The sequence below is a fragment of the Pelophylax lessonae genome, assembly GCF_965119305.1.
Source record: "Pelophylax lessonae genome assembly, chromosome: 3".
Lineage (NCBI taxonomy): Eukaryota > Metazoa > Chordata > Amphibia > Anura > Ranidae > Pelophylax > Pelophylax lessonae.
Genome location: NC_138770.1, coordinates 414319600 through 414341296, shown reverse-complemented (window position 1 = coordinate 414341296; position 21697 = coordinate 414319600). Strand labels below are relative to the sequence as shown.

The 21697-nt window shown below is 39.4% G+C and overlaps 1 protein-coding gene across 2 annotated transcripts in view; it reads left to right on the top strand.

The window, feature by feature from the left end:
* The window catches only part of TBC1D32 (TBC1 domain family member 32), a 532407-nt gene that overhangs the window by 316886 nt on the left and 193824 nt on the right, over positions 1 to 21697 (top strand). For both annotated transcript variants that reach the window (XM_082249090.1, XM_082249089.1), the window contains exon 24: positions 15320 to 15442. In XM_082249090.1, the coding sequence (XP_082105216.1) occupies positions 15320 to 15442 (123 nt within the window). The remainder of the gene's footprint in view (positions 1 to 15319; positions 15443 to 21697) is intronic.

The following is a 21697-nucleotide window of genomic DNA, read 5'->3' as shown; positions in this document are numbered from 1 at the left end:
TTAAAAACACTTGTAAAATAGCATTTCAATATAGGATTCCGCACAAACTGATTAAAGACTTGCCGTTAATCCTTGCAGCTAATGTGTGACATCACCTCACTTCTCCCATGTGTATCTTTATAAATATGACATTCCCACCTGTCAAGAATTTGCTAGTGTGGGATCTTTGTTCATAGAGGTTTCAATCCAATCCATATGGAAAATTAGTTGTCATAGTGAGGATGGCTAGGTTTAATCCAGTTGAAGCATTTTTCTAGAACATAGACAGTTGGAAAGTAGAGAGCTGTTTGGCAAAAGGCCAGCTTGTTTAACGCTTATCCTCAATGAGTGCCTGAACGTGGAGTGTAAAGCCTAGTACACACAGTTTTTCTTTTTGGGTTGATCGGAAAAAGGAAAAACGACCGCTCAGGTCACAGCTGCTGTACTAACAATTCAATGTTAATACAGCGATCTCCCTGTTAAACTATTGTGTTCTGACAGGGGGACGACTCCCCCGCCAGAACACTCTGGTCAGCGCTCTCAGCCATTGGCTGAGAGCATTGATTGGGAGTCGGTCAGCAGACCTTTTTTGGTCATGAGGACCGGCTGCCATACACAGGGGCCGAATGTTGGCTGTGTTCTATTGAAACGGCCTATGCCGACTGACATTCGGCCTGTGTGTACTAGACTTAAGTGTAATTTTCCACTCTTGTCATTTCCACCCGAAAGTTAACTCTCAATACACACATTAAATAAAAGTGCCAAATAACTTTATAGCTTTAAAGAAAGTGCTCACAGTGCCTGCCCCAGGATCCTGGCAGTGTGAGGAGCGCCCAAGGCGGGCAGGCTTGACGGTCCCTTTATCCCCAACCGCTAGGATAGTCTGCCTGTTGTAAAGACATGCCTGCAGTACATTGATCCTTCTTCATCTTGACAAGCACTTGGGTTTATCCATGGTGATATTGCTGGCATTTGGCGTGTTTGCTTATCCACGAGAGTGGCTGAGCCAGTAATGTCGGTGAGTGTGATCTACTCCCCCTTGCTCGCACGGTGGTGGTATTAGGAGGTGACCCGCTATATCCACTTACTTAATCTACACCCCATCAAGTTCACATGCTTGGATACACTTATTTATGGATGGACATTCTGATGTTATGTTGGACTTTTTCTGAAGATTGTCTTTCATGTGGTCTCATATGTAATCATTGATTAGAAGGATTATTCACTTCTGTGGTGTTGTGATCATATCACCATTTGTTTTGCACTACTGGTCACACATATATGTTTTTACATATTACTTTGTTGCCTTTTTTACAACTTTATAGCTTGTTTGGATCCAGAAAGTTTTCATTTGGACTTTTTGGAGGTTTTAACCTCATTGATTAAACACCAACATATAGTTAGAAAGAAACCCACTGATAAACAAAAATTAACATATGGTATTATTAGAAGGAAATGTTTTCTAGTGTTTAAACCAAGCTGCTATAAAAGCAGATGATGTGGGCCATTGTTAACTATTACTAGAAGAATCAGGAATAAAAACATATGGGGATGGAATGCATACTGCATGAAACATTTAATTTTGATTCAATTATGAGATTTTACATAAACAATCTAGAGGGAAAAGGTACCTTAAAATTACATTTGCATCTGGCTTTGACAGATGTGCCCAAGTAATCTATTTTTACTGCTGCTTCTATGGGAAGCAAAGTGATTGCATGTATATGATGTACCTATTGCTAAAGGGCTGAGTTGTTTGTAAAGGATATTAACATGGTAGCTAAGAAACACTGATCTACTTTATTTTGTTGTCTTACATTCACAGGCTTTTTTGCTTTTTTGAAGTAAGGGCTTAACTTCAGACATTAACATTAGCAATAGAATTAATTTGTGCTTTAGGCACTTTATGAGAACATAGTACACGTGCTGCTGAAACTAATGTAGAAGTCCACCAAACTGGTGAGCCTCTTCAAAATCAAAACTGATGATCTGTAATTTTTGCAAATTTCAATCATTTGCCTGTATAAAAACATGGTGTTTTTAGGCGTCCATTGTACAGGAGGGCTAAAGTACCGCATATTCACTTAGCTTAGTGAATGAAGTAAAACTAAGTAAAACGTCTATGAATCCCCAATCATGTGCATGGAAACTAAAAAAAAAAATGTGTTTTTTTTTTTTCTTACAGTGGTAGGACACAGCTAAGTAAACAGCATATACTCCACCCCATTAGTCTTTAATATTTAAAAAAAACTAAAGTTAATATACTTTAACATATAAAAACAAAACTTTGCCCTGGGACTTTTTGTGAGGTGTAACACACATGACCACTGAATGCAGAGTAAACAAAATTAATGGTTTTATTGAAGAGTAAATAAAATTGTCAACATATTACATTAATACAGATACAATGATACCAAGCATATTAAAAATGTTTCAGATGTCAATACATGATTGGAAAAGGGGCATCATAAAAACTCGTTTCGTAAGCCACTGCTCACTTCCTCAGGAGTGTATGCATAAAAACAGGTCTATAAAGTAAGACATCAATCTAACATAGTTATGATAGATAATATATTTCAAATAATAGAGGACACTGTAAGGGACCCCATACTTACAAATCGGCTGAGCTTGAATGCTATGGCAACATTCCCAGCTGGGGGTGGATAGGCACATTCAGCCCGGGAGCTGTAGGGGCGGGACCAGGGAAAACCCCCGGGGGGGGGCAAATGGAGGGGAGATACAGCATGAGTGAATAAGAAATGTGTCCATCCATAAATGTCACCCAAGATCATTTCTATTAAAAAAATAGGTATACATGTATATGAGTCTGAGTATTATAAAATACCGGAGTGACATGATAATTAAGAGTAAGAACAGAAAGCCAGATAGAAAGTTAAGAGTGCAGCAAAAAGCTGTACTAGAGTACAGAAAATGAAAAGATCAATCTCAGGGAAAAAAAGTAAAAAAAAATGAATAAATTATATTAACTCAAAGTTTAATGAGATTTAACTGCTGTCTGGGATTTCATTTGAGATATTTTTCCTCACTCTGTCCTGGTGACAGTGGATTCACCAGTCAGGAAATGAACAGAAATTTGCAAGATCGATACACATGTCAAAAAAAGTTCACAAGGGTTCTAGTCCTCCCCTAATCTACTAAAAAGGTGCTTTTATTCCTGTCCTTTTTATTGATTATCTTCACCTTCTGCCTGTTAAAATCATTGTCACCAAGACAGGAAATAAGGAGAAATCTCTCTAATGCTGGCCATACACTAGCCATACACTAGTGAAAAATCTGTCATTTGGTCTGTTCATTGCTTTTTTGTCCAGTTAATGGGCACAACTAGAAATCGATTTTAACTTTTCAGAGCTGAAAAATCGAAAAAAATTTTGGAAAATTCTGCCGAATGAGCGATAAATTGAAAGGTTAATGTGTTTCTCGCCCAAACTGTTTGCACTAGGCATATGTGACAAAATGAACGAAAAACTGATTCATTTATGTCAATTGAACGATTTATTGATCAAAATTCGGTCATTACATGATGGCACGATTGTCTGCTCTCACGAGTGTTCGTGAGTGACTGTGCATGTGCAGAGCAGGGTGAGGCAGTGTATTACTGGATTTTAAACAGTATAGACATTTATTTTTAATGTTTTACAATATTTTGCTATACCCGCAGGCAGCCTGGGGTAATCTAGCAGGATTTCATTTTCTGACCTAAATTCCACTTTCAGTTTTGGCTAAACCTATACCTAGAAAAAATAATACTTGCCATCAAACCATTATATATATATATATATATATATATATATATACAGTAGTTACCCTTTAATTTATTTCATATCTTTGCCTTTATACTATTAAATGTTTAATGACAATTTAATCTATTTCCAAAACATTTAGCAAAGAAACTACAAACACATTAAAGGAGTTGTAAAGTCGGAAGTTTTTTTTTATCTTAATGCATCCTATGTAATTAATATTGCACCCCCTAATATTTACCTGAGCCCCATCTCTATCCAGCGATGTCCATGAGTCCCTCGGCTGTCTGGAACTCTCTCTCCTGATTGGCTGAGACACAGCCGTGGCACCATTGGCTTCCGCAGCTGTCAATCAAAGTCGGATAGCTAATCAGGAGAGAGAGGGGCGGGGTAGCTCTGTGTGTACATGTGCTTGCTGTGGGGGCACTCGACAAGAGGGAGAGGCCAGGAGCAGCAAAGAGGGACCTGAGAAGAGGATGATACAGGCTGTCCTGTGCAAAACAAACATGTTTGGTTTAAAAAAAAAAGAGAGACTTTACAATCACTTTAAGAGAGCAAGGTGGACTACAAAAAAAGTCAAGAACTTTTATACTTGGAGGGGAATAACATGTGTTTTTTGAAATAGGCAACTCCCAACTAGACTGCACTAGGCTTATAAACTTTCATAGTAATTATCATAACTGATCATTGAGATTTTTTAATGATTAGTTGTCTGTAGAGGATGCAGTATACTAAAGAAAATATATTTTACATTTTAATTATATAACAGGTTTACTGCACTTGTATTGCACAATTGATGTTAAAACAAATGTATGTCTGCTACAACTTTGTTGTATAACCTCAAGGCACAATCAGTCACATTTCCACGTGTTAATTCAATAATGTAGTTTGTTGCACAGTAAAGAGAAAAACTGTTTTACAGAGTTGCCAGAAGGAGCTATTTATTCACATCTCTAAGGGAAAAAGGAAGACATTTTAATGACAAAAAAACATCATATTTGTTCTCTGTTTTCACTCCTTACTGTACCTATAAATCTTTAATGCCATCATGTATGGATTTTTTCCATATCGTTTATGTACTACTTACAAGTACAACATAAAGCATTTGCTATATTGGTAAATTCCAAACTGTAAAGAAGGGAAGCGCATGCAGAACTCAGATAATATCGCTTTAATAAAGGACAATGCACAACAGTTAAGTTGCACTCACATTTCTGTCCTTATAGGACAAGCATTTCAGCACATCAACAGTAGCTTCCCCCTCCTTCCGTCCCTCCGGGGTAACCTCCGGTCTCCTCTGTCGCAGCAGACACCGCTATGAGCCCGCTCTCTGTTACTTCCTGCTTTCAGCTCCCCCCGCCAGGTCACTACACGACGATGCTAGTACGCCTGCGCACCCGTCCGCCGTCATGCACCGCTGGGAAGGTTGGCCTTAGCCTCGGCCGAGGCTGTGCGCAGTGTGGGGCTACGGAGTGGAGGGATCCAAGGGGATGTGCTACCTTCTGCTGGTTGCTACGGACAATCTGTACTATAAGGACAGAAATGTGAGTGCAACTTAACTGTTGTGTATTGTCCTTTATTAAAGCAATATTATCAGAGGTCTGCGTGCGCTTCCCTTCTTTACAGTTTGGAACCTGCTCTATATCTGCCCCCCAGTGGAGTGCAAGAGGAGCTGCAGCGACCAGGATAAACTTATCTAAAACATACAACAAGTAGGAAGTGGACTCAGGATCAGCACCATTGACTGGTGAAGTATACCCCCATGTACATGTTGGACACTAGAATGTGCATGGGTTCTTGTTGATTGCTATATTGGTAAATGTATCTGTTGCAATTTTACCCCAATTTTTACATATCCTCTATGGGCCTGTTTATTCGGCAATGACTTTGTCATTATTAAAGATAACAAAGTAATATATGGTTTTTGAGAGGACAAACTAGGCATTCTGTTGGCACTGTTGCCATGCAAAAACTATTTTACTTTCTATGTAATGTTTATGGACAATAAGATGTAAAAAAATTAACAACTTGTTATTTTGTTCTTTTTTGACCAGTTAGTTTAAAAAAAAAAGTAGATTTATTGTGTATAAACTTTATACATGTTGTTCCAAAATTTGTTCCATATAAAGTTATGTTTCTGCCCCAAAACATGGCAAAGTTATCTGCAAATGAAAAAAAAAGTTGTTTTTTTTTTTTTTTTTTCAATTTTTCCCACCCACCATATTTTTTTAAATTTAAGTTTATATTGGTGGGGGGGGGGGGCGTGGTTTCCACATGGCGCCGAACGGTTGTTTCTAAGCAGAGCTCCGTCCCGGCCGCGGCTTTACTACATGAGCAATGCTTTCTAGAGCTACCAACTCTCGCTCCTCCACTGCCAAGAAGACCAGGAAGAAACTGGCGATGAAATTGGTGTCCTCCAGCTCCATCAAGAAGTTCCTGGCCACCGAATCTGAACTGGCTGGTAAGTTCCCAGGCCTAGCAGGTCTCCCCACACCTCCTCACCGCGGGAGAGCTCACCGGCCTTTTCCCTTTGCTCAGACCTGATGGGTGACCCGGGCTCCCCTACCGGTTCCGACATGCCGTCGCTCATGAGAGACCTAAAGAGGAAGATAGCGGGAATGTTTCACCAACAGGAGAAGTCCATTAAGAAAGATCTGGGGGCCGTGAGAGTTGACATGTCACACCTCCTGGTTAGGGTGTAAAATTCAGAGAAATGCCATGACTCCCAGGAGGAAGCCCTTAAAGAGATCCAGCAGACAGTTACTAAACTGGCCATAGCACATAGGGCTACTTTCTATAAACTGGAGGACCTTGAGAATAGGAACCTCCGCAATAACCTCCGTATTCGGGGGTTACCTGAGGCAACCAGAGATGAAGATCTTGCCGCCACGGCACAAGGCATTTTCAACACCATACTGGGAAGGTCAGTTACCGATCCCCTGCGGTTTGACAGAACCCATCGTGCTCTCAGGCCTCGCAATCTGTCCTCTGACTTTCCAAGGGATGTGATATGCCACCTGCATTACTTTGAAGACAAAAACGCCATCATGTTTAAGTTGCGGGACTCTGCTACTATAGATTTTGATAGGGCCATATTACACATCTATCCAGACCTGTCTAAGGAGACTCTGGAACGCAGAGGGGGGGGGGGGATGAAGGAGGAGCAGGGGAGCTCTTTGCCATTCTAGGCTACAGGGCTGTGTGTTTCTGGTCATGGCACCAACTTAAATGGGAACACGGGCAAGGAATAAAGGCTAGTAAGCTAATATTAAATGTCAGTAAGAGATTAAATCAGCTGCTTAAAGTCCTTAAAAATGGAGGGTTTAATATCACATATTACATGTAAGACATTTGATCTACATATGAATGTAATAGCAACTATTGGGGGAGGTTTATTAAAACTGGTGCACAGAATCTGGTGCAGCTATGCATAGTGACCAATAGGCTTCAAACTTCAGCTTGTATTAGGCTTTGGCAATAAGCCCACGTTAACATTGGTCCAGTTGGACATGCAATTTGACATGTTAAATCTGAGCCAATTGCTGGAAATTGCACCATCCAACCGACTTTGTGACGCCGCATCGATTCCAGTAGTTTCTGTACTACTTTTGGTGATTTCGGGGGGGTGGTTTCCATAAATGTCTGTGAAATCGCCCCTTGAAGTCAGGTGGAAATGCCGGCTTGAAATCGTGCCAGTTCAGCTGAGCTCGCACGATTTCAAAACGGCCTCAGTGAGAACCTGGGCTAAAACCTGGAAGCTAATTGGTTTATATGCAGACCTGCACCAGATTTTTCACTCTCCAGTTTTAGTAAATCTCCCCAACTGTGTTAGTGCCAAAACTATGCAAGCACTATCAGGCAGAAAATCACTCCACCACTGCTCACTGCACAAGAAACCCCTATCAACCTCTGGAAGAACTATAGGGTTCCAGAAAACCCTGGTTAAGGAAGACTGCTGTACACCATTGATGCCTTCTAGTGCCAGACTGGAAGTAATCTGACATATAATGTATACAAGCTGACATCTGGTGACAAAACTATACTAAGCCTATTGAAGCTTCATTTTATTTAAATATTAAGGTAAAGAACAGAATATGCTTTGTGTGAAACCAATACCTTAAAAGGGTGCTGCATTAAGCTGTTCAATGTAGGTCAGATGTCTTTATTTATTTTTATGTAGTAGAAAAAAGATGTATTTCCTTAATTTAAAATGCTTTTTTAGAGTTAGCCATATTACTGGATTCACCACGGCATATGCTAGACTGTTTGTTTTTACTGACCTGTGCATCATAAAAATTGAAAGCTTAGGGACTGAACATAAAGTCTGGAGTATCATTAACATTTTAAAAGTTAAAGTGTGTGTCAACCCTAATAAAGAACTTCTCTTCTTTGCTCCTGTTTGGTATGTTAAATATACCATTAAACTGATTTTTTTTTTATATTTGTTGGCCAAACACACTAAAAAAAAAAAAAAAAAAAAAAAAGGAAAGCTAATTATGCAGCCAGAAATCTTGTGAGCTTATGACTTCTTGTGCTATCTGTTTCTGGTCTGTTATCCATTAGCATTGTTTCCTGCTATCTCCATGGACTATGAAACATTTCTCCCTATTACTGAGAATAGAGGGAGGTGTTATGGATTCCTAATGCCCCATACACACGTGCAGATTATCTGAAGACTTTTGTCTGCAGACTTACCAAAACCATATAATATGAGGTCAAACCTAAACACTTTCAATTTGTATGCAATCCGGCAGGCCCTTGCACTACATAGAAAAGGTAAATCTGAAGACAAAAGTCTTCAGATAATCTGCACGTGTGTACGGGGCAAAACACACTACCTGTCCTGGAATGACAATACTTCTCAATACAGTTTTCACCCTACATCAGGAAGTGTGTTAATAGCCAGATTTTAAGATTAACATAAAGGCAAGAAAAGTGTGAAAAAAGAAAACTAATACAGTCAAAACTTACGGATAGGCTGCAATAATCAATTTATGTTCTTGGGTTTAGAAATGTTTTAAATAGTGCATCTTTTTACATAGATTTCAACATCAGACCTAAAAGGGGTACAGTTGTGAAGGAGGAATATGAAGGGTATTTGTCTCCAAAATGTACATTGTACACTATTCTTCTAAAAAGAATGGTTGGAGCTAGTTAGTCTTCTCCTAGTAAATGGTAGTGTAGCCTATTTTCACACAGTAGAAACTAAAAATAGCAATATTACCTATATCAAGTCCCTAAATGATTATTTCTTAATTGTACATTATGAGACACAAAATTAAAAAATTCAGGTACATTTGGACATTCTACTACCTTCAGTAGATTAGACACAGGCAAAACAAAGAGAAGATTTAGGGGCACTCCTCGTGTGCCCTCAAAAAGGAATGACTAGACTATCTCAGTACCCAAGGTTACAATAACATTTTAAAAAATATAAAGTTTTATTTATCCATAATTAAAAATAGAGACATATGTCTATAAATGTCAAATACATCAATGAAAGTGACATTTGCAAAATCCCTAAGGCCCTGTTCACCTCTGAGCGTTTTTCAACTTGTAAAATGCTCATCTCTGAAGTCTCAAAACGCCCAACAAGCAAAATCCCATTCATTTCATGGGCCTCTGTTCACATATGAGTATTTTGTTGCCTGAAGCAAAATGCCTGAAGCTCAAAAAAGTATGAGCTTCTTTTTTGGCAGATTACAAGCGTTTTTGTTAGATGTTAGAAAATGCCTGAAAATGATACACTCAGGTGGAGCCTAATAATCCAAGCTGGTGTTAATGGTAGAGCAATGTCCACAGATAGAACTAAAAGCATCAAATGTAGTTACTCTTAGATGTATGCTTGATCCTCTACGCATTTCTTAGTGAGAATCACTTCTTCAGGAAGGACTATACACAGATCATCTACTATAGAATAATACATTATCATATCAATACAATTTATGTAGGCAAAGCATAATCTGAGGAAGGGGGGGGGTTTGGTTGCTTACCCGGGCAATAAGCGGACAAAGCTGTAGGGACAGCCCAGTATAACCCCTCTCATTCCCAGCATGCCTTTTTTCACTAGTGTCCTAGGAGAACAGAGAGAAGAAAGATCTTCTTTTTATGAAGATGTATTTTTCACATAGCATGTTTCTTCAGCTGCTGCAAAACCAGAAGGTTCCATTTTCGAGCTTTCTGAATAGTTGATCCTCCGCTCTGCCAACAAAGCCATTCCCCAACTCTGCTAGGAGGAAGCAGGACTGTCATTTAATGTGTCTTTTGGCCCTGGTCTCTGCACTAGGTGCCTGCCTAGGTATCTATGGTTCGGGATGTGTAAAAAATGTGCCTGGGTTTGGTTTCAAGGACGTTTGCAGAACAGCTCACAAGTTCTGATTATTAATCAAGACCCACTAAAGGCAATAGGAAGCAAATCTTAAAAATCAGTTCTGACTATTTTCACTTTTAATAGGCCTTTATTAAGGTTATGGAAGATGCATGGTATGACCTGTACAAATGTTCAAATTTAATCAGTATTGTAAAAAAGGTACTGAGTGTGACTTTGAGTTTCAAAGGCAATAGGCTAGGTATTGTCAAGCAAATTACATGGGGGTTGTTCATTGTCAGGGAGGACATGTACAAATGCAAAAAAAAAAAAAAAAACAAATTGTGGAAAGCAGTGACATTTAATGTGAAATATAAAATATGCCAAAATTCCTTTAAAGTGGCCTCACGCAAACATGCAAAGACAGCATGAGGACATAACCGCGTGAGTGTGAGTAAATCCCACACGTGATAACATTCCACCAGATGTTAGCAATGTACCCCCAGAAATGGAATCACACTTCACTATCTCATAATACTGACCACATACAATGCCCAAAACTAGAGAAACCAAGTACCCTCAACAAAAAATTACCAACATATACAAAACAAAATATTATCTCAATATATAAAAATATTTTAAAAAGGGGCAGATTACACCACGTATCCTGTGATTGTATTTATCTATGAGGGTTCTTGCACACAGTACTGATGTATAAACGTCAGATATTCTTGACAGACATTTTCTGTGTAAAAATTTGAAGATGGGCTGTATTGTACATGCATAAATGAGCTGAAATGTGCTCATTTTTTTTTTCAAGGGGGTGTGGCATACTAAATTTTAGGCACTAAAATACTGACTTGCAACACAGTTTGTTTGTTTTTTTCAAACAATATGCAGTGCTATTTTCCAGGATTGTGTACAGGGCCCTTAAAAGCAATATTGGACTGCATTTAAATAGGTAAAAATAAAAAAATTCCTGAATGCCTAAAAACACTGTCATTAAGCTTCTGTGTGTAGGAGTATACAGCCCACTCCATTTTTAAAGAATAATGGAAGTGAATAACTTTCCCTTATACGCATTGATCTCAAAAGCAGTCAACATGTACTGTACATTCAATCAATATATACATTTGTAAATTTCTAATTGTGTAAAAAATAATTTCATTTAACTTTGATTTGAATGTAATTTCATTTAATCTCATAAAAAATATGTGTCATGTTACTGCATGTTTAATATTAGACATAAATAAACTTACTCCGAAATGCAACTGAATTTAGGCCGTCCTTCAGATCTGGTGGATTGCTTGCTTTCAGTTCCCAAATCCAAATATTTTGAATGCAAATAAAGCAAGTTTCACTGCAGTGCTTAAAGAGGAAGTTCACTCCCCCTGCTCATTTCTCTTTTTAATCCCCTCTTACCTATCATACTGGGTTGTCCTCAAGTATTAAACTCTCCCACCCAGTGAATACAGTACTGTGCTGCTGTAACCCGTCACTCGCTGATGCATGCCCTGTGTCACAATCTTCTCCTGTGATCTCATCAGGGAGCCAGCGGTTTTTTCCAGGTTCTTGCAGTTGGCCCCTGATGGTGCTGCTGCCAGGTCTGCCTCCTCCTGCTGTTTTTTGGATACAAATGCCTCCTGGGATGTCCAACGTAGATATCCTTAAAGGCTGCGGCAGTAGTACACATCATTCTTGCCTAGGCAAGAATGGAGGTATGGGGAGGAAAAGGGCTAAATTTTAATTTAAAAAGGTACAAAATTGCCAGCTCACCACACAACAGTAAAATCAGCCTGTATATGCACAAAACGTGCTTGTAATACTTACTGTGGAACCTAAAGGGTTAATCCTGTGCATTGTGTAAAAAGGCTGTTTGATCCTGTCTTCAGGGCCAATCAGCATTGTCCAGACAGAAGGTCCGGGGTCATGCAGCTTTATAGGACTGTCAGAGGACAATTAAAACTCCTCCTACAAGCTTTAACTAGTGCTCGGTTGGACACTGTTAGAAGTCTCAATCACTATATTCTGATCAGATATACTGAATGTAGTGTCCTGGGTTTAGTAATTTAAGGTTTGGAGTTGAGGTCTGTTTTGGCTGCATTGTTTTATGAGCTTGCAGAGGCATAATAAGACATTATGAATAATGAATACTGTCTATAATTCTTTTACACTAAATCTAATACAATTTGTATTGTTGCTTTTTAATGATTATTTATTAACGTTTTAAATGTTTCAGCTGTTTTTTTTTTTTAAACTTGACTGAATAAAATGTGGAGGCTGATCTTCTGAAAATGCAACTTGCATAGCTACCAACTATCATTTTCTAAAAGAGAGTTGAGTAATTAGATGTGAACTACTTCCTGACTGCCCGCTGCAGTTTTACTGCGGCAGGCAGCCCCTCCCGCGTGAACTGACGTAGCTCTATGTCGGTCGTGGACCTGCGGCTAGGGGGCGAGTGCGCCACTCCAGCGGCGCGCATACCCGCCCCCAATCGGCAGTGGAGACTCCGATTCACGGGGCAGGCGGCTCCGATTGCCGCCTGCCACCCGCGATCGCTCCCCGCTAAGAGAGAAGAACGGTCGGCTGTTGTAAACACAGCTGACCATTCTTCACTCTGGAATGATCACAGATCGCCTGTGATCCTTCTATGTAGAATCACAGGTCTCTGTGATCATTTCAAAAGCCCAGCCCCCATACAGTTAGAAACACTCCCCTAGGTACACATTTAACCCCTTGATCACCCACTGTGTTAACCCCTTCCCTGCCAGTATCATTATTACAGTAACAGTGCATATTTTTAGCACTCATTACTGTAATAATGTCACTGGTCCCCCCCCCCCCCCAAAAGTGTCAGAAATGTCAGTTCGGGGTCCGATCTGTCCGCCGCAATGTCGCAGTCCCGCTAAAAATCGCAGATCACCACCATTACTAGTAAAAAAAAAAAAAAAAAAAACAATAAAAATGACATAAATCTTTCCCGTAGTTAGTAGACACGATAACTTTTACGCAAACCAGTCAAAATACACTTATTGCAATTTTTTTTTTTACCAAAAATATGTAGCAGACAACAAATTGGCCTAAAATGTTAAAACATTTTGCTTTTTAAATACATTTTTTGGGGAATGTTATATAGCAGTATGTGAAAAAATCTTTTTTTTCAGAATCGTCGCTCTATATTTGTTTATAGCACAAAAAAAAAAAAATTGCAGAGGTGATCAAATACCACCAAAAGAAAGCTCTATTTGTGGAAAAAAAAGGACATCAATTTTATTTAGGTACAGCGTCACGCGCCTGCGCCATTGTCCGTTTAAATAACGCAATGCCGAATCGCAAAAAATGGCCTGGTCATTAAGGGGCAAATCTTCCTGTCCAGAAGTGGTTAAGTTAAAACCAATATAAACATACTTTCAGTTAAACAGAACATTTTTTTCCATAAGTCTACATCAGATCTGACAAAGACAGTTGTTAAAGAAAGGGGGAAAGAAGGGTTTGGGTTTTTTAAGTGACTATCCCAAGAACAAAGGAAGCAATGTTAACAATGTTTTTGGGACCGCAGTTTCACATGTAGCAAAACTGGTTTAAAGCGGTGGTAAACTCTAGGATTAAGAAAAAAAAAAAGAATAACGAATACATATATATATATTTGTAGTTCATAGAAAACTGTCATTCAATGGAAGCTTGACCTTTAATTATACCTTTAATAAAAATGGCTTGCATTTGCCCACGCACCTTATAGAATTTCAATGTAGCACTGAAGATTTCCTTCCTATGCAATGGTTTATGTATGACTTGAAACCTCTTGGCTAGATATAATGTTCAAGGTCACTTATAAAGGGCTTCTGCTCGACATGTTCATAATTCTGCACAACCAATACAGTTGTTAGTGAACTCCAGTCTAAGATAAATAGCATGGAGTCAAGAGTCAGAACTGAAATATGGGCAATTTTGTTTCTGGATCATTTCCTCTATGACTGCTTGCTGTAATAAAACAACTGTCATAGTCATTTTGTGTTGCTTGAGTGCAGAACAGTACTGCAGAATTATTTGGGAGTAAATCCAAAGCTTTTACATTGGATTGCATGTAAAGTCTATTGTTGCCTTAATATGTTTTTTTTTTTTTTTTTCCAAACAGTTGTTTAGTTACATTTCAAGCTTGAAATAGTTACTGTATATGGGAAGTGTTTACCTTAAACCATTTAAATAATTTTTAATTCTGTTTTGATTTACAAACCGCTGCTACAGGTGACCCCATGTAGTGTCACCTCTCTTCCTGTAGCCTGCTCATTGGACTGTGAATCAGCATTATTACCTATATCCATGGAGAAGAGACCAAGGAAGCTGTTAAAGTACATCTAAACCCAGTGACAAAACTCTTATTCAAACTTTAACTTGTAAATTTAATTTCAAAAGTTGTTTTCAATCATTTTAAATATACAGCTATCAATTAAAAAACATCTGGTGTTCTTGCCACAGATAGGATGACAACTGTCTCCTGTGTTGTCAACCTGTCATATACACCCCTCGTCAAAGAGTAACTTTACTTTGGTTTTAAAAAATGTAAGTCTGCAGCTGCAAATACTATAGCTGCTGACTTTTAAGAAATTCAGTTGATGCTTATCAGTGTTGGCTTCTTCAGAGCCGACTCTTACCGGGCTTTGGCCTCTGGCACCAGAATCTTGGATATGGGAGCTGACTATGACTTTCAGAAGTCTCCCCACTGGGCAGACATAAGGCATGGCAGTGGTGTAGGAATGGCCCTGCAGCCTCCTAGGACATGTGACATGTCTCAGGAGGTTGCAGGGGGACATAATTTATGCCTAAGCGAATATTATGGGTGTGGTTAGCTGTCACAAAAATGTACCGGCTTCCCCGATAAAAAAAAAAAATTGCTAGAGGAAGAGGATGAACGAATTTCTAGTTTTAAGTGAAGATCTGCTTTAAGATGACATTGTTCAAGCATGGTCCATCGTTGTTGCTATCAGAAAGCCGGTGCAGAGCAATGATGTGCATCTGATGCGAGTACTGAACATGTAGACAGGAATTGATTAAAATAGGCTGAAGGAGATCAGCAGCACTGAGATGCCGCTAAAGGATGAAATAAGCTTAAAACTGTTTAATACAATGTCATTTAATTGATACAGAATGCTTTATCAAAATAAATATATTCAATTGGGGCTGCTATATTTGACGTAACCTATTGATACAGAGAATGTGGATGATAATTGTTTTGAAAAATTCATATGTTAAAGTATTTCTTTTTGTTTTTCAGATTACTGAATGTGTTATGCTGTAATCTAGACACTTTACTACTTCTTAAGTCACAGTACAAAGTGTGTGAAATGCTTTTAAATGCCCAGAAAGAAAATATTCCAGATCCCTCACAGGCTTCAGGGTAAGTAGTACACCGTTTTTTTTTTCCTTGAACTGGAGGGTATTTCTAAATGCATGTAGCAAAAACAATTGGGTTCTGTCCATGATACTTTTTGCTCTAACATCCAAGTTTTCAGGACAAGCTTTTGGCGCCTGCCTCCTTCTTCAAGGTCCAAGCAATAAAAATGAATGTTCTGCAGAGCGAAGCCTCGCTGAATTATTAACAGGAACAAACAATAATTATCCCCCAGATCCACCAGAACAGTAATGGAGCTTGGATTGTTGTGCCAGAAAGGAGCTCCTATATTGCCAAGACCAAGCCTTTAAAAACAATAAGCCAGAGAAACACCGTCTAGTGACGGGAGGGGAAGGACGCCCCCTCCCGCCGCTTCTGAAAGCTAAAGCTAGCGAAAGCAAATGAGCCGCTCGGACCGCTTTCATGAGAAAGCCAGCCACCAACTGGAAAAAATATTACCTGAGTGTGTGTGTGTGTGTATATATATATATATATATATATATATATATATATATATATATATATATATATATATATATATATATATATATATATATTGCAGTCAGCCAGTGGTTAATAAATAAAAGTATATGTTTGCATTGTGAAAAGAATAGGAAATATTTATAACTTCTATCAGGTTTTACTGTGCCTCCGCTGGGGAAGTTTACCCTCTTAATTTTTCCTAGTAACCGTTGTAACCAGGACTGAAAATCTAGAATTGTTAACCTTCACTGGAAGTGGAATAGGGGGATATCTTTCAAATGACACACTTGTTCCAGTGGGAACTGCCTACATTATTTTGGGAGATCTCTCTTTTCTTGCTGGGGTTAAATTAAGGCAAATAGGTCGGTAATTTTGCAAGGACATTTTTCCCAGAGCTTAGTGAATGTGGTGAGGACATACTGTGCCAACAATACCCAATCATGTGCAAGGAATATTTTAAAAAAATAATTTGTTTGCATAGGATTGGCTAATGGAAGTCAGCAGAGTCTCACATCATTCACAAAGCTCTGGTAATATTTTACAGAAAAAAAAAATTCAATAATTCCCTAGTCTATCAAAAATGTAAAAAAGGTTTGGCTTAGAATACTTTAAAGATGTAGGTATTATTTTTCAAATCAACATCAATGTGATCCTAAATATGTTCATTCAAATTAAAACAAAAAAAATAAAGATTTTACATCCAATTTTATTAATCATCTTAAAACATTTTAGTACTCCCTAATAGCTTTAAAGTGGAATCCCAGGAGCAGTCTAACTAAGCTTAAACCTACCCCCCACCCCTTATCTAGCATCTATACTAAAGACTCTATAGAAGGAAGATACTTATACTTACCTATCCTAGGGGACCTCCAATCTTGTCATTTTAACTCCTCATCAGCCAACTGCAGAGATAAGGGGAGAGCAGCAACAAAAGATGGATTGCCTGGGTGGTAACGTCACCCATAGGCTTTCTATGAGGCATCCATTTTTGGTTGTCTGTCACTCTTCTCCCCTGAGGCCAGCCACTGGAAGTTGATGTCATGACCGGACCAGGACACTCTGAGAAAATATATGCATCTTATCTTAAAATTTATGATGTTCACAGGGTACATTTTGTTAGTGTGTTTTTACAAAGGTATTGGGGAATCTCATAATCTTTGCTTTGGACCTATGTATTAAAGTGAACCAGTGGAATTTTTATACTGATATGTAAGGTAGTACATAAGTCACTGATGAGCAGTAGTATCTCAGTCAACAATAAAGATTATATTCATTAGATGACATCTTTGCAGGAGTTGATGGGCCTCATTTACGTTGGTGTACTTAAACATGGATTCATCCATGCAAAGATATTCTGTGCATCCGCCTGCATTCAGTCCCATTCATGTCTATTGGGATACAGTGGCTGCATGGACACAGCCACTGGTCCCAATTTGACATCCATGTAGGTGCATGTCCCTGAAGGCAGACAGTGTGACTTTGGGCACATGCACCCATATGCACCTGTACAGATGTCAAATTGGGAACAGCAGCTGTGTCCATGCAGCCACTGATTCCCAATGGACATGAACGGGACTGTCGCATGCAGATGCACAGAACACCTTTGCATCCCATGCAGGCAAATACAACCCCTTGCACAGATGTACACCCGAGAGAACAAGGCCTTTGATGATGATTACACGCTGGACTTCATTGCCCAAGATAAATAGTACAATAATAGGTTTAACTAAGAAAAAGCCCAGTGCCTGTCTGGATCTGTTCTGTGTGCTTTCTTACCTGGCAGCCTGTACATCAGCAGTGTGTCGGACCAATAGATATTTCTGGATACCTCCAGGAATCATCAAAGCAAAGGTTTCTATAAAAGCAGTCGGTACTACGTGGAGAAACTGCATTAGGCATTTACACTTGTTCCACTATCTTCCATTGATCGGCGTCTAATTCAGTTGACCAGTTAATATTTTTGTAATATTTCCTGAACCTGCTATGGAGGTGGCCGTGGGCTTGCTGTTAATAATTGTAATCTGTAAATGTAATGCACAAATCACCTAAGTCATTTTATCGAACCTATGTTGTATCTACTCCTTCGTTTAAGCGATAATGTTAAACTGAAGTCTCAGCAGAAAAAAAAATAGACTACAGTAAGTAATCGAAAATCCATTGTAGAAAATATATTTCTAGAAATATGTTTTCCAACAGTTTATCAGCAAGCGTCCGTCAATTTGTTATCGGGCAGGTTTAAACTTGTTCTTTTTTTTCTCTCCAATTTATACCTTATTTATTATTTGCTCTAGGTGTAAAAATGAAAAAGCTGACTAGAGCTTAATCCGCAAATCCTGGTTTACTTAGTTTCATTTTTTTCAGCTCCTTGGTGTGCTAGATGAGCTGAGATATAACTCATTTTGTTCTCAAATACTCTTAGCATGTACCGTAAGTCACAGGTAATACCAATCTGCAGCTGGTTACCAGGGCATTATCTAGTAAACGATGTGAAGATGTTGGTGCTTGATTTATATTTTTGTTCCTTTTCTTACTACAAAAAAGTGTTTTGATTTAAAAACAAACCTTTCCAGTGAATTACATATTATTATTGTTTGCATTTTACAGAAATTTACTAGAGATAGCGAGGTGAGCATAATGCTTTGTTTGCATTATAATGTCGTACAGCAGTCTTAAAGTGGTTGTAAACCTCAAACATGAAATCTGAACAAAGTATATCCCTCTATAGTGTGTACTTGTCTCAGTTAAGAGCACTAAGTATCATTTCTATCTGCTGCTGTGTTCCTCTGCTATCAGCACGAGTCTCTTCTGACGAGTTTTCCTGACACTGAGAGAAAAAAAGGTTATAGGGAAGGAAGCCCCAGCTGATTAACAGCCTCAGCTCTGTTCCTGTCTGCTTTGTGAAGAGAACGTGTCCCTTCCCTCCAATCAGCTGTGACAGCTCTCCTCACTGAGCTCTGCAGAGTGTAACTTCAGCTCTCCTTCCCCTTGTTCCTGGCAGCACAGACAAGCTTTATATATTCTGGAATTTAAACATATGTAGAGAAGAGAAGACTGCACAAAAACAGGTACAACTTATGTAGGAGAATTTGTTTCATCTCTTTGTATCACCTGAGGCCAGTCACATCACTGGGTATGAGTGAGGGTTTGCAACCACTTTAAACCAATGGCTTGTGAAACAAATATGTAACCAAGCTACTTGTTTTTTTTCTTGTATTTCTGCTAAGTGGAGGTTTAGAACTTCTGTCAGGTTTTATTGTGGACTGCAATCCAGGTAGGGTGGTTTTCCTTCACTTCCTGTCTCAGGCACCCAACAGGAAGTTTGAAGAAATCTCGCATTTTTGATATTTGTCACCAAAGCTGGTGTTTGCATTAGGAGAAATCTCTACTACTCCTTTTTCAGTGACAACTGTAACATTTTATATTTTTCTTTAAGTTATTTCAAAAATGGTTCCCAGGACAGGACTTAAGGCTGATACACATTGGCTGAATGTCGGCTGGTTCAACAGAAACCTAATGTCTGTTTTCTGTTGAGCAGGCATGCTGAAAAACCAGCTGCTGATTGGCAGCCAATCAGTATCCGATCAGCACTCGCAGCCAATGGCTGCAAGCGCTGACTGTTGTGTTCTGGCGTGGGCACAGTCCCATTACCCAAAACCATATTAAGTTTAGCTGAAATTCCACTTTAAACAACTCTTTATCTGCTCACTTCCTGAGTTATTTACTTATACATAATATAGATATAGTACCATATACATACAATTGAAATATATTATCAGCTTTGTTATTTTATATTACTCCTGCATGTCTACATGGTTGCAGCTGATGTTTTCAATGGTTCCTTAAAGCACAAAAAAATCCCTTAAAGCGGAGTTCCACCCAGGATTTGTTTTTTTTTTTTTTAATACCCCCGGGACAGTCAGGGCTAGTGCATTCCACAATGGCTAGCCTCTGATCTGTCCCGGGTTGCACTTACCTGCAAGACGAAATACTTACCTTGCAAACGTCTTGTCCAGCGCTGCCATCTCAGATGTGGGCAGCTTGAAGCCAGCGCGTCCTCTTCGGCGTCTTCTTCCGCCTTCTGTGGTCCCACGATGCTCTGCGCCGGCCCCGACGTCACTTCCGGGTCGCGCGCGTCACCCCTCCACAGCTTCTGGGCATGCCCAGAAGCTGTTTAGAAGGGGATGACGCGCGCGACCCGGAACTGACGTCGGGGCCGGTGCAGGCGCAATGATTCCTGGGAGCTATGACGTCCAGCTCCCAGGAATCATTGCAGAGCCAGGAAGTGACGACGGGCCGCGGCCGAAGAAGGAGGAAGAAGGAAGTAAGGTAAGTATATTTTCTTCGCTACGAGGTAAGTAAAAAAAAAAAAAATATGCGATTATCCATTTCTTTTTCAGGTGACCCGGAGCGAGAAGATGGAGGTAAGTATAAAAATAGGGTGGAACTCCACTTTAAAAAAAAAACGAAATAGGACTTTAACAATAAGTTAGTCTGCACAGTGTGTAAACACAATGATAAATACAAAGTACCATGACTCCAAATTCTAGAATTTACAGGGAGTCATCACAATGGTTTCTTTGACCTGTTTCACAGGGCAATGCCTGCTTCTTCTTGAAGAACACATTTTATGTCCTGTTTGGAGGCCAGGAGTGTTTGCGTCCATTCATCTATAGGTTTTGCTGTTCCACATTGGCTTTTATTGCTGTCAACAGGTACAGTAGGTAGCAATATGTATTAAATGGGCAAAATAATATACATACACTTGTACGTTTGTTAAATTGAATTCACAAGTTGGTTGATGTTTGTCTTTATATTTTTAGACATTTAAAAAGCTTTGTTCATCCTGAAGAAGCAGGCTTTGTCCTGCGAAATGCATCAAAGAAACCATCTTGATGAATGTGGATGCTAGAGTTTGGGGTCACATAACTTAAAATTTGAAAAATTGTAGTTACAGACTGTGCAGACTAACTTGTTTGTTAAATGTGCAATGTATCCCTTTTGGGATTTAAATTTTATAATAATAAAGATATTATATATTTTTTTAAGATATCTATGATGTGGCACCATTAAAGTCTAACTATTTAGTTTTGTTAAGGGATTGTCTTCGTGCCATAGTAATTTTAGAGGATGTGGTACCAGTAAATCCACCGAGAGCAAAGGTGAAGTTTATATTGCCCCCTCCCCCTAACTATACATATTCTTCACGTACAGCTCCTTAAAGGAAGGAGAAAACTTTGATCACTATTGATTTCTGCTGGAACTGTGGACACACATAGCTGGCTTAGCTGCAAGCCCACATGAGTGGCCCCATAGCAATTGGCTTGCTATGGTAGGCACTCAGCAGAGGGAAGGAGCCATGGGCGCCGCCACGGGTCCCATGAAGAAGAGGATTGGGGCTGCTCTGTGCAAACCATTGCACAGACCATGTAAGTATAACATGTTATTAAAAAAAATAAAGGTTTACAATCACTTTCATGCATTTTCTGTGTTAAGCTAAAAACCCTTCTGTGCTGCGGGACTCCCCACAGCCCCCCCTTGAGCCCAATCTCAATTCAGTTATGTGCCAGAATGCAGCAGCTCCTTCTGCTAATTCTGTAACGAGGGAGCAGGGGGCAGGGTGAGCTGCACTGTCTGTGTCTATAGATGCAGGCAGCATGGCTTGGGATGGAGCCTGCATGAGTGCCTTCCTAGAAAGCAGCTTCCAATGGGGGCACTCCCTGAAGAGGAGGAGCCAGGAGCGCCAGCAGGGGACCCCAGAAAAGGAGGATCGGGGCTGCT